We start from the raw sequence: 27,616 nt of genomic DNA, 5'->3' as shown, positions 1-27,616 counted from the left end.
TAAGCTACTAAAACACACAATAATAATTTCTAGTGTCTTTATTGAACACACCCATTAAACAAACATTCACAGTGCTGGAGGAAAAGGTAAGTGAACCCATAGACTAATTACTTCAACAAAAGCTAACTGGAGTCAGTAGTTTGTACACCTAAACCAAAAAAAGAATTCCGTGGTATCATCCCCATAGAACTAGAAACAAAAGAAAAAAAAAATGGAAGGACCAAGAGAGGCCCTAGAAAGCAGGACTATACCGGCATAAATTGGTTGCAGGGATACAAACACAACACTATTGTGTATAAAACATATTCATTTTATTACAAAAAGATAAAAAACAGATATGACAACAAGACATACATACAGAGCATAAAAATTAAATACACAGGTCCGTGTGTTGTATGATAACTGTAATAGGTACCAAGATACCACAACAACGGATCCCAGAATAATTGCAGACTATTGATACCTGGATAAGCCGACGCATTTTGCCTTTATTGCTTCATCAGGGCATTACAAAGACCAAATAGATACTGCACTAGAAAAATATAGAAATACAAATATTACAATCACAAATAATTTTGATACATTCATATTGCATCAATATACAGTTTATGATTATGCTAACCTCAAAACTAGGACAGGCGGGATGAAAGAATACCTCCTCTGCAGGTGTCGGGAGCCCATATATGTGGATCAAAAAGGTGGTCGTATATTGCTTACTGATTATATCTTTACAAGTAGGCAAAAGCCTCTTGTGAGTTATTTAGGGATGCAAAGTATCATATGGGATACTAAATGTTGCAAAAAAGGGGGGTAAAAAGATAACTTGAATACCCTAGTTGTAGATATAAGAGTGGCTTCCACCAAGGATATTGATTGCCTAACAGTGTTATAGGAGTGTGAGGTATGCATCTTTTATCTTTATGTAGTTTCTGAGGGAAAGGAGTTTTTTTATCTCCTACCTCTCCCCTCCTCCATATATCTATGGATCTAGCTGTCTTTGTCTTTTTTCGTAAGGGGACATCTATTTAGGCAATATATTATATGTGACATAATTATTGTCATTCCTTTTAGGCAATCAATATCCTTGGTGGAAGCCACTCATATCTACAACTAGGGTATTCAAGTTATCTTTTTACCCCCCCTCTTTTGCAACATTTAGTATCCCATATGATACTTTGCATCCCTAAATTACTCACGAGAGGCTTTTGCCTACTTGTAAAGATATAATCAGTAAGCAATATACGACCACCTTTTTGATCCACATATATGGGCTCCTGACGCCTGCAGAGGAGGTATTCTTTCATCCCAACTGTCCTAATTTTGAGGTTAGCATAATCATAGACTGTATATTGATGCAATATGAATGTATCAAAATTATTTGTGATTGTAATATTTGTATTTCTATATTTTTCTAGTGCATTATCTATTTGGTCTTTGTAATGCCCTGATGAAGCAATAAATGCAAAACGCGTCGGCTTATCCAGGTATCACTAGTCTGCAATTATTCTGGGATCCGTTGTTGTGGTTTCTTGGTACCTATTACAGTTATGATACAACACACGGACCTGTGTATTTAATTTTTATGCTCTGTATGTATGTCTTGTTGTCATATCTGTTTTTTATCTTTTTGTAATAAAATGAATATGTTTTATACACAATAGTGTTGTGTTTGTATCCCTGCAACCAATTTATGCCGGTATAGTCCCGCTTTCTAGGGCCTCTCTTGGTCCTTCCATTTTTTTGATTCTAGTTTGTACACCTAGAGCCCAATTAAAGGAGTTTGGAAGTGTGGTTTAGAGCTACTTTGACTGATAAAAACGACACTCAAACATTTTAAGATTGCTGTTAAGAAGCATTACCTGATGTGAACCATACCTCACTAAGAGAAGCTCCTTGAAGACATAGGACCAAGAATAGTTGATTGACCATACGGAGGAATGCATTTGCCTAAAATCATTGCTGCTAAAGGAGGTTGGACCAGCTATTAAAGTGGTTGTAAAGTCAGAAGGTTGCATTCTATGCATTAAGAAAAACCTTCTGTGTGCAGCAGCCCCCTAACTTACCTGAGCCCATCTCGATCCAGCGATGTTGCAGGAGTGTCTCGGCTGCCCGGGACTCCTCTCCCTCCTTATTGGCTGATATGACTGAGAAGTCAGTGAGCCAATGAGGAGAGGGGAAGAGGGGAGGCAAGCCGCGGCTCCATGTCTGAATGGACATCGAGAGCAGCGGCTCGGAACAGGTGCCCCCATAGCAAGCTGCTTGGTGTGGGGAATTCATCAGGGGGGAGGAGCCAGAAGCGCTGGGACCTGAAAAGAGGAGGATCTGGGCTGCTCTGTGCAAAACTACTGCACAGAGCAGGTAAGTATGACATGTCTGTTATTTTGAAAAAAAAAAGAAAAAAAAACTGTGACTTTAGTATCACTTAGACGCTAAGGGTTCACTTACTTTTTCCTTTATCACTGTGAATGTTTAATAAAGACACAAGAAATTAGAATTGTTTGTGTGTTAGCTTAAGCATTGTGTGTCTATTGCTGAGGACGATCAGTTCACATTTTATTGCATATTACTGCAGAAAACCTGATAATTCCAAGGGGTTCACATACTTTTTCTTGCCACTGTATTTAAAGGGACGCCGGGGTAGGCAAGAAGGGGTTAATGAAATGTTTCCTCTAGCTTGCGGCAGACTTGATGACATCATTCTACCAAACCGCAATACAAAGTCAATTGACTGGAATGCAGCTTTTCCCATTAAAAATTATAAAAAGTTATATATTATGACACATTAGGAATAAATCCATGCAGACATTTACCTCTGTCAGCTCCCAAGTGATACTAATTGTCCAGCACAGCCCATAGCTGCGGATTAGCAAAGCCTTCATGGCCCAGCCCCAGAAATGACCGAAAGCAAATATGTCAAAATGACTAAGTATCCGTTCCCAGGTGATTACATGGCAATTCACTGCATATTCCTGCAAGAAAAAGCATAAAAACAATGAAACTTAATATGCGTTTTAATTTTAAAAATTTGTAAAAAAAACAACAGATTTGTATAAATATTCGGAATTCTATAGATAATGGATCAGAAAATGATTCCATCAAGCTGCCTTTGGATTTCTGACACCTTTCTGCATTTCCTGAGTTATATATTCTCAGAGATGTATAGTAACTAAGTAGAACTACTTCACTACTGTACTTAACCACTTAAGCCCCGGAAGATTTTACCCCCATTCCGACCAGGGGGTATTTTGCGATTCGGCACTGCGTGACTTTAACGGAGAATTGCGCGGTCGTGCGACGCTGTACCTAAACGAATTTGGCGTCCTTTTTTTCCCACAAACAGAGCTTTCTTTTGGCGGTATTTGATCACCTGTGCGATTTTTTGATCACGCGCTATAAACAAAAAAAGAGCGTCCATTTTGCAAAAATAGCAATATTTTTCCCTTTTTTTTATATGAAATTCCCCCAAAAAAAAATATTTTCGGCCAATTTGTTTTATGCTACCTATGTTTGGTAAAAAAAATCGCAAAAAGCGTATTTTGATTGGTTTGCGCAAAAGTTATTGCGTTTACTAACTAAGGGAAAGATTTTTGTCATTTTTGTTGTTTTTTTTTTTAACGCGTAATGGCGGCGATCTGCAATTTTTTTTGCGGTACTGCGACATTGCGGCGGACAGATCGGACCCTTGACTGACATTTTTGACACTTTTGGGGTTACCAGTGACATTTCTACAGTAATCAGTGCTATACATATGCACTGTTACTGTAAAAATACACTGGTAGTGAAGGGGTTAACTTTATTTGAGAGGGAGGGGCTGTGTGTGTCCCTAGGGGCGTGATTCTAACTGTGATTGGCTGGGGCTTCAGCTGTATGCAGAGTGATCAACGGATCTACATAGCAGATCCAGATGATCAGCTCTCATACAGCGAGGAGAATGACAGGCAGCTTGTTTACACAAGCTGCCTGACTTTCTCCCTCTCCCCCGCCGATCGCAGAGTGGCCGGCGGACATCGGGTCCGCCGGTCACACGCGCGGGGGGGGGTCCGTGACCACTCGGGAGCGGGAGCGCGCCTCCGGGGGCGCGCGCTCGCTCCCTAGACCCTCACAAGCTAGTGACGTAGACCTACGTCACTTTGCCTGTGAGGGGCTGACCGCCGACGTAGATAGTCGTGCGGCGGTCGGCAAGTGGTTAAGTACCGAAAGGCGGTATCTGTACTTTCCTTGAGTATAATTTTTTTCTCCTACTTCCACTTTTACTTCACTACATTTTTTCAATGATTTCAATACTTCTACTCAAGTATTTTTTTTTGTGCTGCATAGTTACTATTATAAAAATTACCACTGCCAGAACAGTAGATGGCAGGTTTCATGAAGCTCAAAACATGTGTATTATCAGCGCATACGAAAATAAAAGCTACTGTATGTATAAATAAAAGCTGCATTTGAAATAATAAAAAACAATATGATGTTCAAACTTTTGACTTCTTTCTTTAATAACTTCATAACACAGTACTTGTACTTTTACTTTCAGTACTTGAGTAGCAACATTTTTAAAAAAACTACTTGCAATACTGAAGTACAAAAAATGTTGAATACTTTAGTACTTCTACTCAAGTCACTTTTTGATCAAGCACTTCCACTTCTACTCAAGTATGGGTTTTGAGTACTTTATACAACTCTGTATATTCTAAACCTGAAGACGAAGGTGTGTATGAGAGTGTTAGAAAAGTCTGCACCCCGGCCAATTCTCATATAATATGTCATTCAAGCATCACTGTGTGAACTGATACCAAAAACCTGTGTGACTGGGTCCTGATGGAAATTGCTATTCTTTGACTCAGGTGCTCCATAATAGTTCCTTAGCATTAGGAAAACATTTTACCGAGTTACTGCTTTTGAATTGTTAGGCTACACTTAAGCTTATTTCCAGTGTACATAAGGTACATTCTTCACATACTTAGCGTACCTCAAAGAGCAAACGTTTTCAAAGTGCCAGGTAAAGGGAGCCTCAAATGTGGCCTTCAATGTCACCAAAGGGCCGCATATATATTTATTACATGCAATGCTACAGAAAACAGACTGAAGACTTGTTGGAGGAAATGGTCAGAGATTGTTCTTCAGGAGAGGTTGGAGACTGAAGTCATACTATAGGACAGTGATGGAGAACCTTGGCACCCCAGATGTTTTGGAACTACATTTCCCACAATGCTCAACTACACTAGTACAGAGTGCATGAGCATCATGGGAGATATAGTTCCAAAACATCTGGGGTGCCAAGGTTCGCCATCACTGCTATAGGAGATAGTGAGAGACTAGGGACATGTTGCATGAAAGCCCTAGACTTTACTACTATTAAGAGCCCTTTTCCAAATCAATGCTCCCTCTACAGACTGCTGGGACTGAAGGGCCGCACTTTGAACATCAAAGGGCTAAGTTTGGGCACCAGGGTCATAGGAGGAAGCAGAATACAGTTGGTAGATATTTAACATCTATAGCTTCAATATCATCTGTTACTGCAGTACATGGGCTTAGTGGTTTGCATTTCCACCTTGCAGCAGTAGGGTCCTTGGTCTGAACCCTGCATAGGACACTCATGTTCTCCCAGTGTTTTTATAGGTTTCCTCCAGGCACTCCGGTTTCCCACACTTCAAAGACATGCTGGTAGGTTAACTGGCTCCTGTCTAAATTGGACCTTGCATGTATATGTATGCATGTGCAATAGGGATCTTAAAGGCTGAACTCGAGAAATTCAGCCACTTTCTAAAAAGTGCTGGCTTACTGGCTAAAAAGTACTCTGCAGCTACAGGAGTTCAGACCAGAAGGTTCAGCGTTGGGATGCTGGAAGTAGAACAATAGCATTGTATTAACATATAACGAATATAACGATATAACATAGTATTCCCTGTGCTCAGCAAAAATGTAAATTGTGAATAAAGAAAGATAAATAACAAGGTGGCACACATCACATTGCACTAAATCCATAGTAATCTGATATAATTTATAAGTGGCTGAATTCCTGGAGCTCAGCTTTAATCTGGTCATACACTACACAGCCTGCTGGAAAACACAAAGACGGCGGATGGAGGAATTCCCCCCCCCCCTCCCCTCCCCTCCCCCTGCCATGACATTGAATTCTGACAGCGGCTCTTGATGCTATCATTACACCATACCTCCTATCTTTTTATGATGGGGATGAGGGACACCTATTAGCAAACATATGTAGGTATAGGACAGACCCCTGGCCACACCGTTAAGACTGGGTTCACACCTATGCAGTTTGCTTTCGATCCATTTCTGCAGTGCATTTTGCCTTTTTGCACACTCATTTTTATTCGTTCACGCTTTATTTTATGCATTTTTTTATGGGGTTTTTGGCCAATTTGTTGTTAGGTGGATTAACTACTTCAATACCGGGCACTTTCACCCCCTTTCTGCCCAGGCCAATTTTCCCCTTTTAGCGCTGTTGCATTTTGAATGACAATTGCGAGGTCATGCAACACTGTACCTACACCAAATTTATGTAATTTTCCCCCCACAAATAGAGCTTTCTTTTGGTGGTATTTGATCACCTCTGGGTTTTTTACTTTTTGCTAAACAAATAAAAAAAGACCGAAAAGTTTGAAAAAAAAAAAAAAAGTTTTTTTGTTTATGTTATACAATTTTGTAAATAAATACGTTTTTTCCTGCACTGATGAGACTGCACTGACAGGCACTGATGAGGAGGCACTGATGGGGTGGCACTGATAGGCATTGATATGTGGCACTGATAGGCGGCACTGCTGGGCACTGATAGGTGGCATTGATGGGCACTGATAGGTGGCACTGGTGGGCACTAATGGGCGGCACTGGTGGGCACTGATAGGCGGCACTAATGGGCACTGATAGGCGGCACTGGTGGGCAATAATGGGCACTGGTGGGTGACACTGATAGATGGCAATGATGGGCACTGGTGGGCAGCACTGATAGGGAGGGCACTGGCGGGCAGCACTGATGGGGAGGGCAATGGGGGGCTCCCTGAGCCCTGATTGCCATCCCTGGTGGCCATAGTGGGCATCCCTGGGGTCATAGGTGGGCATCCCTGGGGTCATTGGTGGGCATACCTGGTGGTTCTAGTGGCACCCCCCCCCCCCCGAGGGTCTGCACTGGTAATCAATGATCTGATTACCAGTGGCAACCCCCCCCCCCCCCCCTGTCAGGGGAGCCGCCGATCTGCGCACCTTTACTCGTGCCTGTCAGGCACGAACTAAGGAAAGCCGATCAACGGCTCTTCCTGTTTACTATGTGACCAGCCGCGATTGGACACAGCTGGTCACATGGTAAAGAGCCTACGTCAGTAGGCTCTTTACCGAGATCGGAGTTGCAGGGTGCCAGACTGACACCTCACATCACTGATCGCCGCTCTACGCTCCCCCGGGGGGCGCGCAGAGCTGGATTATCCTGCCGCCGTCATATGACGTCCGGTTAGGATAATATAACCACAATCCCGCCATCAATTTGCTAGAGGGCGGGCGGGATGTGGTCGCAGCAAAATCGTGGCAAAAACACACTACATGCTTTTTTGCAGCTTCTCCATTGAAGTCTTTTGAACCAAAAATGCGCTGTTTTGCTTTTAAAAAAAGTCCCTGGCCCTTTCCAAAAATACAGGGGCTAAAAAAGAATAGTTGTGAACGTGTCCCATGAGAAACCATGTTAAATGGACTGTAGTGCGTCTCTGCAAAAAAACATTAAAAAAACGCATAGGCGCGAACAGAGCCTAAAGGAAAATTAAAATTAAAAAAAATGAGTTAAAAACACACAAGTGCTTTTTTTTACCACTACTATCCTTTATATTGGCTTTTGACATTTAAAAAATGCAGCAATTTAGAATCTGGATCAAAATTTTAGCACTGGGAAACCCTTTTTGAAAGCTAAAAAGCACATTTTCTATACAACTATATAGTTTAGACCAAAATGAGGGACAAATGTGGAGGAAAGAGGGACTTCAAGGACAGTTGAGAGCTCGAAATCAAGGACAGTTGAGAGCTATCATTACACATTAATCTGATCAGTGTATGGCCAGCTTTAGATTGCAAGTTCCTTGAGGGCAGGGATTGATGTGAATAATGCACAATATATAAAGTGATGCATAAATTGTCAGCACTATATATATACCTGTAATTATAAATAAATAATACTTGGCATTAAAATTACAGGTAAGGCCCCTTTCACACTTGTGCGACTTGAAAGTCGCGCGATTATTTTACGCGATTTTGACTGGACTTGAAGCAATGTCTGTCTTTGGACCTCAAAACGCATTAAAATTGGGCCAAAGTAGTGCAGGAACTACTTTGAAGTTGGGCATATATGAATGGGTATCATTGGAAAACATGGCAAACGACATGTCGTGCAACTCTGATGTCCAAAGTTGCATGACAAGTTGCACAAGTGTGAAAGGGGCCTAAGAATGTACGCCTTCTGAATGGTATAAGTATGTCAAAATTCAGCAATGGCATGAAAATTTCAAGTGATAAATCCTCATGTTCTCAAAGGTAACATGTCAGACTAGAACTATGGGAGCGGCCATTGTGGACATGTTCTTGAATATACATGATCCAGGGCTATAATAAAGGATAAGTCCAGTCAAAATCTAACTAATGCTAAACCTGCTCTTTGCCACATTCTAAGACTATTCTAGCCAACCCTGTAAAGCAAAAATCACTGTACTTACCCTTTTCTACACCCGATCCGGTCCCACGCTCAGCTGTCAGTGGCGGGTTCAGCGTGGAGGCGGGTGCAGGAGAGGCACTCGACAACGGAAGCCCCATAGTAAGACTATGGGTGACGTCACTTCCCATTCATTCACAACTGTTGTCGGTCCTCTCCTGCAAACAGCTACCGTCGGTGGAGACCGGATCGGATCGGGTGTAGAAAAGGTAAGTACAATGATTTTTGCTTTACAGGGTTAGATAGAATAGTGTGAGAATGCGGCAAAGAGCAGGTTTAGCATTAGTTAGGTTTTGACTGAACTTATCCTTTAGCGCGTTCGTTTATAAATCACCAGAATAGCCCTAATGCAGCCATTCTGATGCTTTAAAAAAATCTCAACAATGTGATTCACAATTGTCTATTGCAGTGCCATCTTAAGAGCATTATAGGCCCCCAGGCAATGCAGTGAACTGGGGCCCTGCCTAAACAATTACCCATGAGAAAAAAAATGGCAAATTATTGATAAGGTGATATTTATTGGTACAGCAGTGCCAGGATAATGACAGCTTCCAAGTTCAGAAGCTGGGTCCGGTAAACACACACACACACACACACACACACACACACGGATGGGAGTCAGACTCGACTGTCCTGTGTGTGCCTGTTCCTGAGCAGCCAGACAGACATTCCTGCAGTTTTGGGCTCCCCCTCCACGGCCCAAGTGGCCTGACAGCAGCACAGGGCCGTTAGGCGCTTGCCACTTGCTAAGTTCGGCAGCGGGATGCACACGGGAATTGGGACTAATGCTTGGCTAGGGCTGGGTAGATAGGGCCCCCGGGCAAGTGGGGCCACCGGGCAACTGCCCAGCATGCCCATTCGGTAAGATAGCCCTGGTCTACTGCACTTTGCTGGATTCAGCACTTCGGAGAATTAAAGAGGTTAGTTAGGCAGGAAGAAGAGCAGAGCCTGGTCTCATGACTTGTCAAAGGCATGTGTCGGATCTCTCCTCCAACGATGGAGTTCTCCCTGCATCGCTAAGCGGAGAAAACTTCCTCGGCACTGTGGATTTCAAACTGCATGAATGGCATGTAAAATGCATGCTGTGGTGAGGCATAATAATGGCGGTGTCCAGCAGATGGCAGTATTCACCCTGCGTTTTAAACTGGCCCATTAGTGAATCATTTCCCAAGAACAAGAATGTGCATATCAGGTGTCTCAAGGCTTCACTGGCTGCATGCTTGGAAGGAAAATTATTTCAGAAATACAAAAAAAAAAAACACAGGCCAGCAATGACAGCTTACATATTTCTATCCTGACAGTCTCCTTTTCTCTGAGTGACAGCTGCCCCCCCCCCCCCCCCGCAAATAACAAACAGTACATTACACACAGATAGAAGTCTCTCTCAGAGGAGGTATCTAGATTCTTCACATGTTGGGGTTTTCTTCTCCCCTCCATTAGGCCCATCATGGTGATCGGGAAGCAAAAGCTGAACCGCAGAAAGCGTCTGGTATCATTGCTGACTGAGATAGTGAATGAAGAATGAATGAAGACTGGAGGGGAGAAGAGACCGCTGAAGGCAAAGGAGTCGAAAGAAAGCTCTATGGCCACTCACTATGGCAAATGGCCACATGGAGGTATTATATGGGCTATAAAAAGCCTGGACACAAAGCGGAGCCTAACCAATCACAGCTGTAATATGGGGGTGGGAGAAGTGTCCATGTGGTAGTGGAGCTTATGGGAAATGCTACCTTTCCTTATTCATCCCCTAATAGAGATATTCAAAATTGCTTTTAAAATGGAAGGTATAGATACTCCAACAGTATAACAGGCTGATGCGTTCTATTGTTGTTCTGTCTGCCTTAAGATAAACTTATTATGGGATGTATATGTGTATGTGGATTGGCTGCTAAGGGGAGGGGGATTGTCCCCTGAGTGTATATCTGTTTATGCCAGTTTTTCAATAAAGAGTTAGTTGCTTTCAGAGACATACAAGCTAAGTTAAGGATAGATTTTGTATGGGGGTGGCTGGAATATCTATATATGTCCAGACTGGAGGAAGCCGTATACAGATGGAAGACCACAACTACAGTGTGGGTCGGGAGGTAGCGCTACAGTGAGTAGAATACTTATCTCTTTTAAACACAATAAAGATTATTGTTGAAGATAATGCATTGGGCCTGAAGTGACCATGAGTTTATAGCAGAAGCAGGACTCCACCTGGCATACTGACCTGACCAGCTAGAGGCAGTGCTGTAGGTCCGTACAGACCTGGCAGCCAAAAGGGTTAAATTGGTTCTAAAGGCACGACATTTTTTATCTGCATTAAGGTAAGAAATGTCCCATTAGAAGTATATGGCACCCCCCTCCCAATTGACTTGCCTATTTTGATCCAGCACTGTGCCAGTCTGCAGTAGTGCTGGTGTTTGTTTCTCTCCCGATAGGACAGAGGCAGCGGGGGAGCCATTGACTCTTGCTGCGGTCAATAAAATCCTGTGAGCAGAGAGCTAGGGGCAGGGCCGAACTGCGCTGTGTGTATCTATGGATGCACACAGCAAGGCATGGAAGTGAGCCCGCATGTCTGCTCCCATAGCAAACGGCTTACTATGAGGGCAGACCTAGAAGAGAAAAGAGGAAGAGCAGATAGTGCCAGTGGAGGATCGCAAAAGAGAAGGTTTGGGCACAGAGCAGGTGCGGGTGGAAAGAAAATAAAGCCTTTTTAACTGCTTTAACGCCTAACTCCAGGTTTACTAGGACTTTAAAAGCTGGTCCAAACAAACTCTCTATCCTTTACTAACAGATGCGGCTGCTGTGAGCGCTGCATAAATAATAAATAATACGTAGCATTAGCTACATACCATATACAGAGCTGTGTTCTCAGTTGGATGTGGACTTCCCGTCTAGTTAGTTTTTGAGCTTCTCAGCCATTCCACTGGAAGACTTGTATTTTCTGCATAAATACAAGGCCTCTCCAACACAGTTTTGTTCTGAGAGCAGTAAAGTAAGTCCCCGTCCCCCCAATTCCACTGCCAGTGATGCAGTATACTGTATGTAGAGGAGTCTACATACAGTTCATACAACACTGACAGCCTCTGTATGTTATAAGAGAAGGAAATAGTTCATATGGAACAGCTTGGTTCAAACAAAACCATTTAAGGTTCACTGAAAACATGGAGTTAGGATTTAGGCCCCTTTCACATGCCTTTCTGCCCAGCGGACTCCGTTTTGCTCAGCGGGGGATCGATCCGCTGATCCCTGCTCCGCTCACTGTGCTGAGACAGACCTGTCACATCCCCGCTCTCCTCTATGGGAGATCGGATGAAAAAGGACCGCCTGTCCGTTTTCACCTGATCCGATCCTCCAGACAAATAAACACAAATGGGATCGGATCGGATAGCGGTGGGTGTCAGCAGACATGTCATTGCCGACATCCACCACTCCATAGGGGTGCATGGAGCATCCGATCAGGTCCCCCTGAAAAACTGACAGGCTGACCTGATTGGGAAGCCCATGTGAAAGGCCCCTTAGTTTAGAACATCTCTACCTTTAATGCATTACCAAAAATACGCAAGTGCATACATGTGACTAACTTCAAAAAAAGAAAACAAACCATTAGCCCCTTTCAAAAAACAGACTAAACTTTTCTTTTAAAAAGGTTAAAATTTACCTTTTTTATTAAAAAAATAAAAATAAATACACATTTTTTGCGGGTAAATATGGGTGTTAGGTTTGCACAGATACCAGTTTTTTTTAATCGGCGAGTACGAATACCGATACTTCGGTCAAGTACTCACCGACACCGAGTACCAATACCTTTGCAGTGCGATTTAAACACATACAAAATGAATAGGCTCAAATTGCACAGCAAAGAATCACATGCTATTTGAACCGGAATCCAGTGCAAATCCTGTCCAAATCACATGCGATTTCCCCCACCGCTCCTGTGTGGGTCAACCCAGTATAAAAAGGGAAGCGCCATCTAGTGCAGCAATGGGCAGTTTATGAAAAAGGTTATAACCACTCACATTAAAGAGGAGTTCCAGACACCTGTGAAAAAAATAGAAGTCAGCAGCTACAAAAACTGTAGCTGCTGACTTCTTAAAAACAGCCACTCACCTGTCCCAGGATCCAGAGGTGCACTCAGAGTGCCCAGCCGTCTTCCTCCTCTGTCCTCCCTCGGTGGAGCCAACATCCTCGCTATGGGCACCCGGCTGTGGCAGCTTGCGGCTTCACAGCCAGGTGGCCACTGTGCATGGGGGGGGGGGGGGGGGAGAGGGGGACTTCCGTTTCTGAGTGCCGAACAGAAGTGGGAAGCAGGTACCTGTCCAAATTTGCCCTCAAAAATGCCAATTGTGCAAGAGGAGCGGGGGACGAGTCCTTAAAGCGGAACTTCCCCTTTTGGGTAGAGTTCCGCTTTAAAGTACAGGTCTTGTCAAATCCAGATCTGCATATAGTGTCCCCATCCCACCGATGACAGAAAACCACGGCCGCTGGAGGTGCTCACAGGGCTGGAAAATAGGTTCTGGAACCCCTGTGGGTACAGGGAGGAGGTCATGACAGCTTGGGGGGACCGTCTATTCATCTCCTCCAGTGGCCGTGGTTTTCTATCATCGGTTGGCACAGGAACACCATGTAGGTTTGGATTTGATGAAATATGTCTTTAGTCACCGTACACACTGGGGCGACCTGTCAGGCGACCGTAGGTCGCCTTCCATAGAGAAGCTGCGGACCCGTTCTAATAGGAGCGACACAAGTCGCTCCGACTTAGAAAAAGGGTCCGGAGCTTCTTTGGGGCGACCCGGAGCGACCTGCATTGACTTCAATGTTATGAAGTCCGTGCCGGCCGCTCCGAGGTCGTGGTGCGAGCAGCGTGCCGCGACCTATGAGGTCGCCCCGGGAAGTCGGATCGCCCCAGTGTGAACGGGGCCTACAGTGAGTTGTTATAACATTTCTTTTTTTTTTTTTTCCAATATGTTTATTGCATTTTGTAAAACAAATAAATAATGACATTAGTGCGGAAACATGCGCCAAAATATTGAGAAGTAATAAAGATTGACAGTTTACTCAAAAAAGTAAGATTGACAGTTTACTTAAACTAATAGATCAATATGATAAATAAGAACATACTGATACTAAAATCCTATATGTAGAATACAAGGCACTAATTAGAACAAAAATCATTATTATAAAATTTTTATTAAACTGTCCATTGCTCCATATACCGGGTTCACACAGACAGGAGAGGTGGGGGAAATCGCATGCAATTTGGACAGGAATCGCACTGCATTCCTGTTCAAATGACATGCAATTCTTTGCAGTGCGATTTGAGCCCATTCATATCAGCTCAAATCGCAGAGCAAAGGTATCGGTTTTGGGTATCAGGAGCATTTGCATGAGTAGGAGTACTCGATTTTGGCACCGATATCGGTATTGCCATTAGTGCAACCCTAATGGGTGGAATATGTAACATGATACTAAAAGGTGAACTAATCCTTTAGAACAAGAATTACAAAAATGTCTCCCCATCAGTTTACCCCTCATTGAAATTACATTTTCTTTCTGTATTTTTAAGCTGCAATATAAGAAAGGGTAAGTGTAATTACCATGATGTCGGATTCCCTTGTCGCATAGCGAAGATTAGGGTCCAGCCAATACATGACAGCTTTAACCTGCTCAAGGTTCAGGAAGAGCAAAAATACCAAAAACAGGAAATAGAGGACGCTGAGGCCTGGAAGACAATAGAAAACATGACAATTATTGTGTGCAATGTTGGAGAGTTTGGGGAAAAAATTATTATTTAGTGCTACTATACTGAACAAAATTATAAACCCAACACTTGATTTTTCCCCCATTTTTCATGAGCTGAACTCACAGATCTAAGAAAACCGGGATTCATCCGTGAAGAGAACACCTCTCCAAAGTGTCAGACGCCATCGAATGTTAGCATTTGCTCACTCAAGTCAGTTATGATGACGAACTGCAATCAGGTGGAGACCCCGATGAGGATGACAAACATGCAGATGAGCTTCCCTGAGACGGTTTCTGACAGTTTGTGCAGAAATTCTTTGGTTATGCAAACCGATTGTTGCAGCGGCTGGTCTCAGGCGATCTTGGAGGTGAAGATGTTTTACAATACGTATATATAGGTTGCGGTTTGAAAGTGGTTTACCAGGATTATGGCTGACTACATCAGCCATAATCCCGATACCGTGTTTTTTTTTTTCTGCAGACAGCCGGCTTTCTCATGAAACTGGTCCAGCATCCCCTCCCACCAATCGCTGGTCCCTCTCAAGCTTACAGTTACCGCCGGTTCGCCCGAGAACCGATCTGACGGCGCGGCAGTCTACTACCATAGGCGATCAAAGAGTTAACACTCTAATCAACTCTTGGAGGACCGGAGCCACATCATGACGTCACTTCTGGTCATGGTTGAAAGAAAAATTTTTAAAAAAGTGAAAAGATCAAAAAAAAATATTTGTTTTGATGTTTTGCTTTTAAAAAGGTAAAGAAGAGATTTGAGGACTTTTAACCTCTGATCTCTCCATAAAGAGGTCATCCTTATTTCTATTACAAGGGATGTTTACATTCCTTGTAATAGAAATAAAAGTGATAAAAAAAAAGAAAAAAAAAAAGAAAAAAAAATTAGGGTTGTATAAATAAAAAATTAAATAAACAACAAAAAAAAAAAATTAAAAAGTGCCCCCATCCCTCCGTGCGTGCAGAAGTCGTGAATGCATATGTAAATGGTATTCGAAACACGTGCTAAACGTTGTACCTTCATTAAATGGAACCATATTGCTACACTTAGAGGCGCCTCTCTTCTCTTTTATACTCTGTAGCTTCTGCTGGATTTTGCTTCCAATACCCTTGTGGAGGCGCCATTTGTGGATGAACATTTTATGGTTACACAACCTTGCTATAATCTTTTTATATGGACTATAAACTGAAGGACTTATGAATAAATGGAGTCCACCGAGTGTAAAGCCTGTGTGAAAGGACCCTAACGGGGAAATTTTCTTTGAAATAAGAGTGCTTTGGATAACAAGCATGTTTCTGTAATGAATTATGCTCGCAATCCAAGGTTTTACTGTATTGTTTTGTTTTTTTTATTCATGAAAGTGCATTTTTTTTGCAAAAGCACTACACAAATAATGTGTGACATAACAAATTGGAACGATCGCTATTTTAAACCCTTGGATCTATGCAAAAAAAAAAAAAAAAAAAGTATAATGTTTGGGGGTTATAAGTAGTTTTCTAAGAAAAAATACTGATATAAACTTGTAAAGGAAAAATCCCAGAAACTTGATCTTCAAGTGGTTAATACCGCTTTAAAGCAGTACTATACTCCGCTTTTTAACTTTTACATACAGGTAAGCCTATAATAAGGCTTACCTGTAGGTAAAAATATCTCCTAAACCTGCACAGTTTAGGAGATATTCGCCCTGCATGCAGCCGCTGACACCAGCGGCCCATGCCCTCTGAAGGTCCGGCGGGCCTTCAGAGCTCCTTGCTGGAAAGTGAACTCCTGCGCGGGAGTGACGTCATCGCGGCTCCGGCCATTCACAGCGCTGGAGCCGCCGAACCCGGAAGATATGCCGAGGGAACATGACCGCTCCCTTAGCAGTATCCGGGCGACTGTGTCGGGGCTTCATTCTAAGGTAAGTATTTCATAATGTGCTAGTATGCGATGCATACTAGCACATTATGCCATTGTCTTGCAGGGTTTTTTTTTTTTTCTGTACGGGGATACTACCGCTTTAAGTATGCCCATGTGAGTGAGGCCTTAAATTCATTGTCACAAAACAAAATCTGGAAAAGTGCAAAAGGGAATAAATATTTATGCAAGATAGGGAAAAAAACAACTCTTTTTACAGTTGGAAAGGCAAATAAGTATCTCTGCTGAAAAGATGCCATGGAGAAATGAATGTAGCGGCAGTGGCCGGATGTGTGAAGTGGATAGTGAGAGATCTGTGGGTGAGTATGGGAAGCGCACACCACACCGCCTCTAATAAGATGTTTAACATTCAGATGTGCTGTCGGGAGGTTACCTAGGAACTGGAGAGTCAGCAGCAAACAATGACACTTTGGCGTGCCTTGATTAATGAGTCCCTCATCTCTAAAATATTCATGAAAAGGCAGAGATTCGGGTGTCACTTCAGGACGCTGCAAACCATGTATGAAGGAAGATGTCATTCCTCGGTGAAAGAACGCTTGGATCAATGTGTAAAGAACATTGTTTACTTGTCAGAAAAGTCCTACAGGAATCAACAGAATATTAAGGTTCAACTCCAGAAACAGCACAGACTTTTTTTTTTCTCTCCTTAACCCCTTGCCTACTGGGCACTTTTACCCCCTTCCCGCCCAAGCCAATTTTCAGCTTTCAGTGCTGTTGCAGTTTGAATGACAATTGCGCGGTCATGCAGCACTGTATCCAAATTACATTTTGTTTTTGTTTACAGAAACAGAATTTTATTTTGGTGGAATTTGATCAATGCTGGGTTTTTCCATTTTTGTTAAATAAAAAAAAAAAAAGGGGGAAAAAAAGACCAAAATTTTTGAAAAATAACATTTTTTTTTTAAATTTCTGTAAGTAAATTTTGTAAATAAGTAACTTTTCTCCTTCACTGATGTGCACTGATGAAGCGGCACCGATAGGCTGCACTGATGGGCACTAATATGCCAGCACTGATGAGGCGGTACTAATATGCCACACAGATGGGCACTGATTAGGTGGCACTAATATGCAGCACTGATGGCATTGATAGGTACTGACAGGCATCATTAACAGGCACCGATTGGGGTCAATGATGGGCACTGCTGGGGCTGTACTGTAAACAGTGCCGCTGATCGCCTCTCCTCACCCCACACACACACTCTCTCTGTCAGTGTGAGCCGAGGAGAGCCAATAAATGGTACTTCCTTGTTTTCATGTGATGGGCTGTGATTGGACACAGCCGATCACATGGGTAAAGAGCCACGTCATCAGCTCCTTACCAAAATCGGGGCCACGCTGTGTCCTAGAAACATGGCACGGCCACGATCGCCATGCTGCGCGCCTCCACAGGCGCATGAGAGTGCCAGTTCTGGGGCGCCGTCATACAACATTGTCACAGAACAAGATTGCATCCCGCCTGCTGTCATTTCACTATACTGTGGGCAGAAAGTGGTTAAAATGGTTGAAAAGACGTTTTTTACCATCATGTATTCTACGTGTAGCACCCTCCAAGGTAGGTGCTAGGTAAAGTATAGTGGGCTTTGTCTGCTTATCAGCAAGGCCATGTTTTCAGCTAGGCTGGCATGTGCTCCCAGGTGTGCCTGTTGTGTTGGGGAGTCTCCCCACTGTATCACAATGAGGGCTCTCATTGGGCAGTGGAGGAAACCTGACCAATAGCACACCAGGGCTTGTATCAATCCTGGAAGGGCAGATTCTTCCACACAGCATTCTGGGAGAGGGTATAAGTCTGTGGGAAGCACATGACAGATTGTCTTTGGCGGGAAGCAGAGTCCCAGGAGGGAGGTGACGGCTGTCTCTCCTCCTGTCAGGAAGAATCGGGTGTCCCAGGCGGCTTGCCTGAGTGGACACAGGGCTGCGCTGCAGAGAAGGATCCGGTGTGCTGAGAACCAGAGGAGCGTTGGGGTCGAGTTTCAGGAAATCATGAGTCGTGAGTACTGCAAACTACCCCTGGGGGTCTGCCTAGCAGAGGGGACCACTCCGGAGAGGGATCAAGGAGCTAGCTAGCCGGTGCAGGAATAGAGTAAAGGGGGTGCCAGAGATTACCCTGAAGAGTAAAAGGGGTGCCAGAGATTACCCTGAAGAGTAAAGGGGGTGCCAGAGATTATCCTGAAGAGTAAAGGGGGTGCCAGAGATTACCCTGAAGAGTAAAGGGGGTGCCAGAGATTACCCTGAAGAGTAAAGGGGGTGCCAGAGATTACCCTGAAGAGTAAAGGGGGTGCCAGCAGTTGGGCCCTGAAGCGTAAAGTGTTAAGTGTTGCATCATCATTGCTAGTGGCTACCTCAGTCAGAGAAAATTACAGGGAGCGGTGCACAGGACTTTTCAGCTGTGAGGAAGCTTCAGAAGTCAAGTTTCAGTTCACAGACAGCAAGTCAGGTTTACAAGCGCCAGTAAGTGTTGGTCGGCATTCAGCCGGCACCAAGACAGCGCTAGGCGACATTTTTTCTCAAGTGTCCCAATTCTGTAACTAGTTGAGCCAGAGGCGTATCCCACTCATTCCTTTCTCCCATCCAAGTTTCTACAATAAAACTAAAAACCAAAGATGCCGGACTGTTCATTGTCTCAGATCTCACACTTGGGCAACAAGCTTAAATGTGCTGTTGGTGGAATCGGTAACCCATGGCAGACCCACATCAGGCCCAATGCCTGAAAATACTGCTACATACGCATTAAGGTAAAAAAAAAAAAAAAAACCTTCTGTGTGCTGCTCCCCTCCCAGCCCCTCTAATACTTACCTGAGCCTGATCTTAATCCAGCACTGTGTACATGAGCCTTGGCTCTTCTGGGTCTCTCTCTCCCCATTGGCGGAGACACTGCAGTGGGAGCCATTGGCAGCCAGTGAGGAGCTAGTGGGGGTGTAGATGTGCTGCAGCTTGCTTCGGGGGCACTCAGCAGAGGGGAGGAGCCAGGTTTTCCCCAAAAAGAAACGGATCGGGGCTGCTCTGTGCAAAACCACTGCACAGAGCAGGAAAGTACAAAGTTTTTTTTTTTTTTTAAACCCGAGCCTTTAATATCACTCAATGCTGGTCATACACCATACAATCTGATTTTACAACCTTCATTTGATTTAGTAAAACAATGTAACATGGGGACAAATTAAACCTTTTTCCACCCATGTAATGCACATGCGCAGTGGCAAAGAGGGTTGGCTTTAACGCACACATGCGTCTATGGGCAGCTGAGGCTTCTGTCCCGAGATTGCGCTCAATGTACATTACCAGAACAGGGAATGAGCTGTCATATTCAGCTCTAGTAATGATCAGCAGCCCACAAACCAGATCCTAATCATGTGATCGCTCTGACAGCCCATCGCTGTGGTCATACTGTCAGTCTGGGGGGAGGGGAGTGTTGGATGTACTAGCAAATTTAGATACATTACTCTATCCAATAAAAAAAAAAAAAAAAAAGTTTTGCCTATAGTTCTACTTTAAATGGCACGACTTATTTTCCCATTTCCCCGTACAACTGCTTACATTCACTTTAGGAAATCACAGATCCCCAGAGTTGTTATATAAGAAAATGCTGGGCCTATGCTAAGAAGACAAGACTTCACTTACCAAACACCATCCTCCATAGTGCAGGGTGCGGCCTTGTGAAGGGACCTACAATAGAAACCAAGTAAAAATAAATAAATACTTAGACAATTGCTGGCAGTTATATATATTTTCATGGGGGGTAGACCTATTGTGTGTGCATTAGAGGGGGAAGTACATCGATATTGAAAATAATTCCTCTTTCTTCACTTATTACGGCTGGCACTTAAAAAAATGATTAGTTAAAGACGAACTCCAGGCAAACTGCTAAAATACGTGAAAAAAAAAATATATATATACAAAGTATATACCACGCGCCAAAGGTAGGGTTCCAGATGGATAAATAGATTACCTGATGAATGTATTTAGGAGAGATTAAGGGAAAAGCAGCTGCTGTACAATAAAAGATGTATGTAAAAAATGGACTTTTAAAGAAAAGACCACATACAGCGCTTGCTAACTATGGATTAAATAAATAAATATGTGAAGATATCCAATATTAGTAAAACCAAATACATGAATGACTCAATAAAAAGATACCGGATAAATATAAAATCCACAGCAAAGCCACATGCCCTCAACATGGGGGGGGTGTTGGTGCTTTGGGGCAGGGGGAGCTCTGCACCCCCCACCTCAAAGCACCTTGCCCCCATGTTGATGAGGACAAGGGCCTCATCTCCACAACCCTGGCCAGTGGTTGTGGGGGTCTGCGGGCAGGGGGCTCATCGGTATCCGGAAGCCCCCTTTTGTTGGGATAACAAATGCTTTAAGTCTTCTGCTTCTCCTTTTACTGTTCTGTTGGGGGCTAGACTGGGCTGTGCTGTGTGACAGAGCTGTGTAAGTCTTGGAATTGGATTGACAAAAAAAACAAATCCTTTGGCAGGTAAAATCGCTCCCTTTTAGGTTTTATTTTAGCAGTTTGTAAAAAATTGACTTTTAAAGAAAAGACCACATACAGCACTTGCTAACTATGGATTAAATAAATAAATATGTGAAGATATCCAATATTAGTGAAACCAAATATATGAATGACTCAATAAAAATAAAAAGATACCGGATAAATATAAAATCCACAGCAAAACCAATAAAAATTAGTAAAAATTAGAATATTATATATCGTGACAAAGTGACGATGTGCTCAAATTATATCCCTTTGTGCATGAGTGGCTGGGACATAAATATAAATATATCAGACAATAAATATTTGCATGTGCAGTATACGTAATATTGCAGTACAAAATTAATTAAAATAAGACAGTCCAAGGTTAAGTAGTGACTTAGTGCTCAGGAATAAATATTGTCCTTAGTGAGAGAGGTTCTTCACGACTGGAAGGTGCAACTGCTGTGATTGCATTGGCTACGAGCTCTGAAGACGTCACCGGATGTGACGAAACGCGTCAGCTTGGACCGCATAGCGTCATCATGCTACCCTGAGTGGAACGTAAGCCGGAAGTAAGCCCGTTGATTCCACGAGGAGGACGCGCAGCCCACACCGCTGACCACCAGGGAGTGTTTTTTACTTTGTCTTTATTGTCAGAACCCTAAATATGGGTAATAAACTTTAATGCAGACTTTATTACGCTATTGGGAGCTTTCTTTCTTCTCCTCCTTATTTGCACTGGGTTGCTGTACCCCAGAGTCCATAGGAGCTATACCAGTTCATAGGACCGTCTAAAGGGGAACCCTTTTGGCCCAGGAGGCCAAAGCGTGAAAAGGTCTTAATGTCATACGGCATATGAGACCCACTGCATTCGGTAAGGGATTCAATTCTTACATTCACCGGGAGAAGGAATCGACACCGTAGCCAATCAAATCACAGCAGTTGCACCTTCCAATCGTGAAGAACCACTCTCACTAAGGACAATATTTATTCCTGAGTACTAAGTCACTACTTAACCTTGGACTGTCTTATTTTAATCAATTTTGTACTGCAATATTACATATACTGCACATGCAAATATTTATTGTCTGATATATTTATATTTATGTCACAGCCACTCATGCACAAAGGGATATAATTTGAGCACATCGTCACTTTGTCACGATATATAATATTCTAATTTTTACTAATTTTGATTGGTTTTGCTGTGGATTTTATATTTATCAGGTATCTTTTTATTTTTATTGAGTCATTCATGTATTTGGTTTCACTAATATTGGATATCTTCACATATTTATTTATTTAATCCATAGTTAGCAAGTGCTGTATGTGGTCTTTTCTTTAAAAGTCAATTTTTTACAAACTGCTAAAATAAAACCTAAAAGGGAGCGATTTTACCTGCCAAAGGATTTGTTTTTTTTGTCAATCCAATTCTAAGACTTACACAGCTCTGTCACACAGCACAGCCCAGTCTAGCCCCCAACAGAACAGTAAAAGGAGAAGCAGAAGACTTAAAGCATTTGTTACCCCAACAAAAGGGGGCTTCTGGATACCGATGAGCCCCCTGCCCGCAGACCCCCACAACCACTGGCCAGGGTTGTGGAGATGAGGCCCTTGTCCTCATCAACATGGGGGCAAGGTGCTTTGAGGTGGGGGGTGCAGAGCTCCCCCTGCCCCAAAGCACCAACACCCCCCCCATGTTGAGGGCATGTGGCCTGGTATGGTCCAGGGGGGGTGGGGCCGCTCGCTCGTCCCCTCCCCCTTCCTGCCCTACTGGCTGCATGCTCGGATAAGGGTCTGGTATGGATTTTGGGGGGGACCCCACGCCGTTTTTTCCCTTTTTTGGCGTGGAGTTCCCCCTCAAGATTCTCACAGCACAAGTCGCGCTGCGGTGCGACTTCCATTCAAATCAATAGGCTCCCATAGGGAACCATTGATTTTGAATGGAGGCAGAAAAAACGCTGCTAAAAGCAACGTGCCCAAACGTGCTATAACGCCAATGGAAGAAGCTACTGCAAGCACGTTTAACAGCTGCTTTTTCCCGGCATCAGACCTGGCTTTGCAGCACGTTTTTTCTAACGTCCCATGTACATGGAGCCTTAATGTGAAATTATTATCTGACACATGCATGAAAATTTTTCCCGAATGGTTTTTGGTTATTTAGTACAGTATTCGTCTGTATAAACTTTGAGTGACCAAGACTAGGCATGCTCAGGAACGAAACACCACATTACATCATCACAGGACGTCGCACTCTGTCTTCCGAGAATTATTGTAACTCTAGCAACCGTTTTTTTTTCTTTATGAGACTAGCATTAAAAAAATATAAAAATTATATAATATATATATATATATATATATATATATATATATATATATATATATATATATATATACACACACACACACACACACACACACTCATGGTGTGCACGAGGCTTAACAAGTTAATCTCGCTGTCACTCTGCTCTCTCTTGCTAACAGCATGCACTTTGCATGGTTGCACAACCAACTGGCTCTTTGTCCCTGAAGTTGAAAACAGAAAAAATGGGCAAGTGTAAGGATTTGAGCGACTTTGACAAAGGCCACTTTGTAATGGATAGATGACTGGGTCAGAGCAACTCAATAACTGCAGGTCTTGTGGGATGTTCCCAGTCTGCAGTGGTCAGGTCCTGCCAAAATTGGTCCAAGGAAGGAAAACCAGTGACAGGATCATGGGTGGCGAAGGCTCATCAATGCACATGGGGAGAGAAGGGTAGCCCGTGTAGTCCGATCCAATAGAAGAGCTACTATAAATCAAATTGCTGGTTCTGATAAAAAAGGTGTATCGCAGTTTGTTGTGTACGTGTCTGTGTAGCCGCAGGCTGGTCAAGATACCCATGCTGCTGACCCATGTCCACAGCCAACAACACCTACAATGGTCAAGTGCGTATCAAACCTTGACCAAGGAGCAATGGAAGGTGGCCTGGTCTGATGAATGCAAGAATAGTTTGAGGAACACGCCAAGTTCAAGGTGTTGACTTGGCCTCCAAATTGTCCAGATCTCAGTCCAATCGAGCATCTATGGGATGTGCTGGGAAAACAAGTCTGATCCATGGAGGCCCCACCTCACAACTTACAGGACATAAATAAAGGATCAGCTAGAGAGCTTGGTGCCAGATACCACAGCATACCTTCAGAGATCTAGTGCAGCCCATGCCTTGATGGGTTATGGTGGGTGGTCAAATGTTAGGGTTGGCCAGAGTCTGTGTGCGTGTGTATATATAAAATATATATATATATATATATATATATATACATACATACACACACACACACAGATTGTATATATATATATATATATATATATATATATATATACACATATATACATACACACACACACACATATATATATATATATATATATATATATATATATATATATATATATATATATATATATATATATATATATATATATATATATATACACACACACACACACACACACACACACACACACACACACACACACACATATATATATATATATATATATATATATATATATATACACACACACATACACCAACACTTCCTAGGGTTTAAGTTTTACAGTGGGGGTCAGCAGCAAGGGCAGACCATAGGCTTACAGAGAAGCACCATAAGGCTTGGTGTTCACTGGCTGCTTCTAAACTCACGTTTAGGAACTTTTGGCACTTTTTTTGCCAAAGCCCCTAAATGCAACTGGATAAAAGCCAATGTGTTTATGTAGACATGAGCTTTTAGCAGATTTTAAGAGCTGCCACCTTTAGGGGAGGTTAAATCTCCCTCTCTTAAAAGCAGAAGAATCACGTTCAGTAAGGAACACTTTGGCCAAAGACTGCTGAACGTGTAAAAAAATGTGTAAACCGCGGTATTGGTGTACACGCGTTTGTGACGTGTTTAGCATATTTTTTGCGGTCAGTGTCTAGGGGAGGATGGTGTACAATAGAGCCTTGTGTTGCACTTTTTCAGTATGTCTCAGATGCAGATAATTGCAACCCAGTATCATTAACAAATAATTGAATGTATTTTTAGTTATTGCTAACTAAGGTAAGTACCTGAATTTGACTTGCAATTCCCAATTACAGCAGCACTCAGACTGGGAGAGGGACAGACAGGACTGTGGGCCATTCGGTTATGCTGCGTGCAAATTTGTAGACAAGGAAGGTACGGATAGGAGGTACAGAGATGAACTCATCAGTCAACTGCTACTCCTTTACTGTCCAGTGGGGTGGAGAGGGGACACCAATTTACTCCTGTAACGGTTGGTGGGGACACTTACCTGGATGTGCTGTGTTATAGGTAATCTCAGGCCTAAATGGAAAACAATACATCTTCAATACATGTTTTTTATCTGTGTATTTAGCGGTTTGTCCGGAGTTCAGCTTTAACTTGTTGCCAGCAGTTTTTGTATTTTTTTGCTGTCGGCTGGAGATTTATAGACATTTTATAACAATCTACAAGCAGATACCGGCTTTTATTTGGAAGAAATACCTTACCATTAGGAAAAGCTAAGACACTGATGATTAGAAAGAAGAAAATGACTGAAAGGATTCCTTTCCATATATTGTCTTCTTGGCTTGTGTTCTCCCTACAACACAGAAAGAGAAGCAGGTCAGTACTTATACGGCATTGTACTTCTATTGTCCTTTGTTCTTCCACATCAAAAACGTACACAGGTTAGTATGTCCAGAAGAGAGACAGCGTGTGCCCGGGGGTGCATGAACAATTACACTGGATCGGCCGCAGATCGCTGCAGTAGCTGTCAGCCTCCCATTGCTGCAGCCAATCACAGGGAACCCAACTGGGTCTCCTTCTGCAATCAATCATAAATGGCTCTGTGCACAACTCTGCTGGTTCAGGGGGGGGGGGGGTGGAGGGGGTAAAGCTGGCCATACTTTAGTAGATCATTATATAATAAATTATATAATGTATAGATTAGATTTAAATATAAATCTAAGTCTCAGAGATTTCTGCAGACCCCCATTATGTGCAGACCATCGCCAGCCATTGAATGACACGGCTTTTCACAGTCAGCACGAGGTCTGGGTGCTCCCATTCCAAATTGTGTGCCAATGTAGACTTTGCATTATTGCATTTTTGTGTACCAACTATATAATGACAACTGACTACATGGAGCGGATTTACTAAGGCTAGGATCACACCTAGCATCCTGCGAATGCACGTTTAACACGTTCTCATCAGTGGTGCACCGAAATCGAAAATTCAGGATGCACTTGGCCAAAAATGGACAGTTTTTAAAAAAAAAATGTTTTTAAATTTAATTGATGTGGCTGGCATTTTTTGCATTGAGGTCAATAGTGGGCGCGATTTTGCATTCAAGCCAATGGGACGTGTTTTTTTTCCACTGAGGCAAATGGGACTTGTTTTTTTGCACTGAGGCAAATGGGACGTGTTTTTTTGCACTGAGGCAAATGGGACGTGTTTTTTTGCATTGAAGCCAATGGGACGTGTTTTTTTGCATTGAAGCCAATGGGACGGGTTTTTTTTTTGCCCTAAAGCCAATGGGACGTGTTTTTTTTGCACTGAGGCCAATGGGAGGTGTTTTTTTTTTTTTTTTTGCACTAAGGCCAATAAGACGTGTTTTTTTTTTTTTTTGCATTGAAGCCAATAGGACGTGTTTTTTGCTTTGAAGCCAATGGGACTTGTTTCTGCATTGAAGCCAAAAGGAAGTGTTCCTGCATTGAAGCCAAGGGGAAGGGTTTCTGCATTGAAGCCAAGGGGAAGGGTTTCTGCATTGAAGCCAAGGGGAAGGGTTTCTGCATTGAAGCCAAGGGGAAGGGTTTCTGCATTGAAGCCAAGGGGAAGGGTTTCTGCATTGAAGCCAATGGGAAGTGTTTTTTTTTTCATTGAAGCCAATGGGAAGTGTTTTTTCACTGAAGCCAATGGGAAGTGTTTTTTCATTGAACGCAGTGGGACGTGTTTTTGCATTGAAGTCAATACAATGAAATTTTGCATTGGAGTCAATAGGAGGCATTTTTGCACTGAAGTCTATAGGACACAGCATGCCATTATCTGCCCCCTTTTTTTATACATATATTGGCAAAGCGCTGGTAACCCTATATTCACTTGATAATTTTCAGGAGACGATAGTTCGGTGCATCCCTAGTACTCACCCCTACTCGCATAGGGCAGCCCTATACGTGCCGAAGAAGTGTGGCAAAGAAAGTACTTTGAGCGTTAAGCTCTGTGCATTTTGAAAATGTGCGTCTGGTCGCTGCGTTTGGGGTGCCATGAACAATAAATGGCACCGCAATTGCAACACGCAACTTTCACACGCTCTGTCAACGCACGCAAAAACGAATTCAGGTGCGAACACATTCTAAATATACTCTGCAAAGGCTTTGTGACTGTTCCATTACAACAGAAGATACTAAAATTAACTCCTAACACTTCCTGTCCAACATTTCCAGAACTAAAATTCATAAAAAGGGAAACACAGAAATCTGCTTATCAGCCAGCGACATAATTCTGAAGATTATTCGGCTTTCTATCCGCCAGTGACTGTAACCAAAGACTGTAAGCCTCTTATTCTGGGAGAAGAAAAATACCACAACTTCTATAGTGAAGCGTACCCCTGGTCTACGTGCCATCCCACTACCGCCGGGCACAATCCACATCTCATGTTCACTCTGAACTTTCCAACACAATGCAATCCTATTAGCGAACAAAGCTTTCTTGCCTCGTCATTATGGAGCCCTGAAATTTTATCAGAAATTGTAAGTGATTGTTAACAGTCATC

At 42.9% G+C, this 27,616-nt stretch overlaps 1 protein-coding gene across 2 annotated transcripts in view; it reads right to left on the bottom strand.

Moving 5' to 3' along the window:
• PTDSS1 (phosphatidylserine synthase 1) overlaps positions 1-27,616 on the bottom strand; it is a 76,725-nt gene that overhangs the window by 35,677 nt on the left and 13,432 nt on the right. For both annotated transcript variants that reach the window (XM_082258209.1, XM_082258210.1), the window contains exons 2-5: positions 25,353-25,444; positions 19,971-20,015; positions 14,284-14,408; positions 2,811-2,969 (exon numbers count right to left, since the gene is read on the bottom strand). In XM_082258209.1, the coding sequence (XP_082114335.1) occupies positions 2,811-2,969; positions 14,284-14,408; positions 19,971-20,015; positions 25,353-25,444 (421 nt within the window). The remainder of the gene's footprint in view (positions 1-2,810; positions 2,970-14,283; positions 14,409-19,970; positions 20,016-25,352; positions 25,445-27,616) is intronic.

The sequence above is a fragment of the Pelophylax lessonae genome (assembly GCF_965119305.1).
Source record: "Pelophylax lessonae genome assembly, chromosome: 5".
NCBI classification, from domain to species: domain Eukaryota; kingdom Metazoa; phylum Chordata; class Amphibia; order Anura; family Ranidae; genus Pelophylax; species Pelophylax lessonae.
Note: the sequence above shows the minus strand (reverse complement) of the source record. Positions and strands in the feature narration are given on the sequence as shown.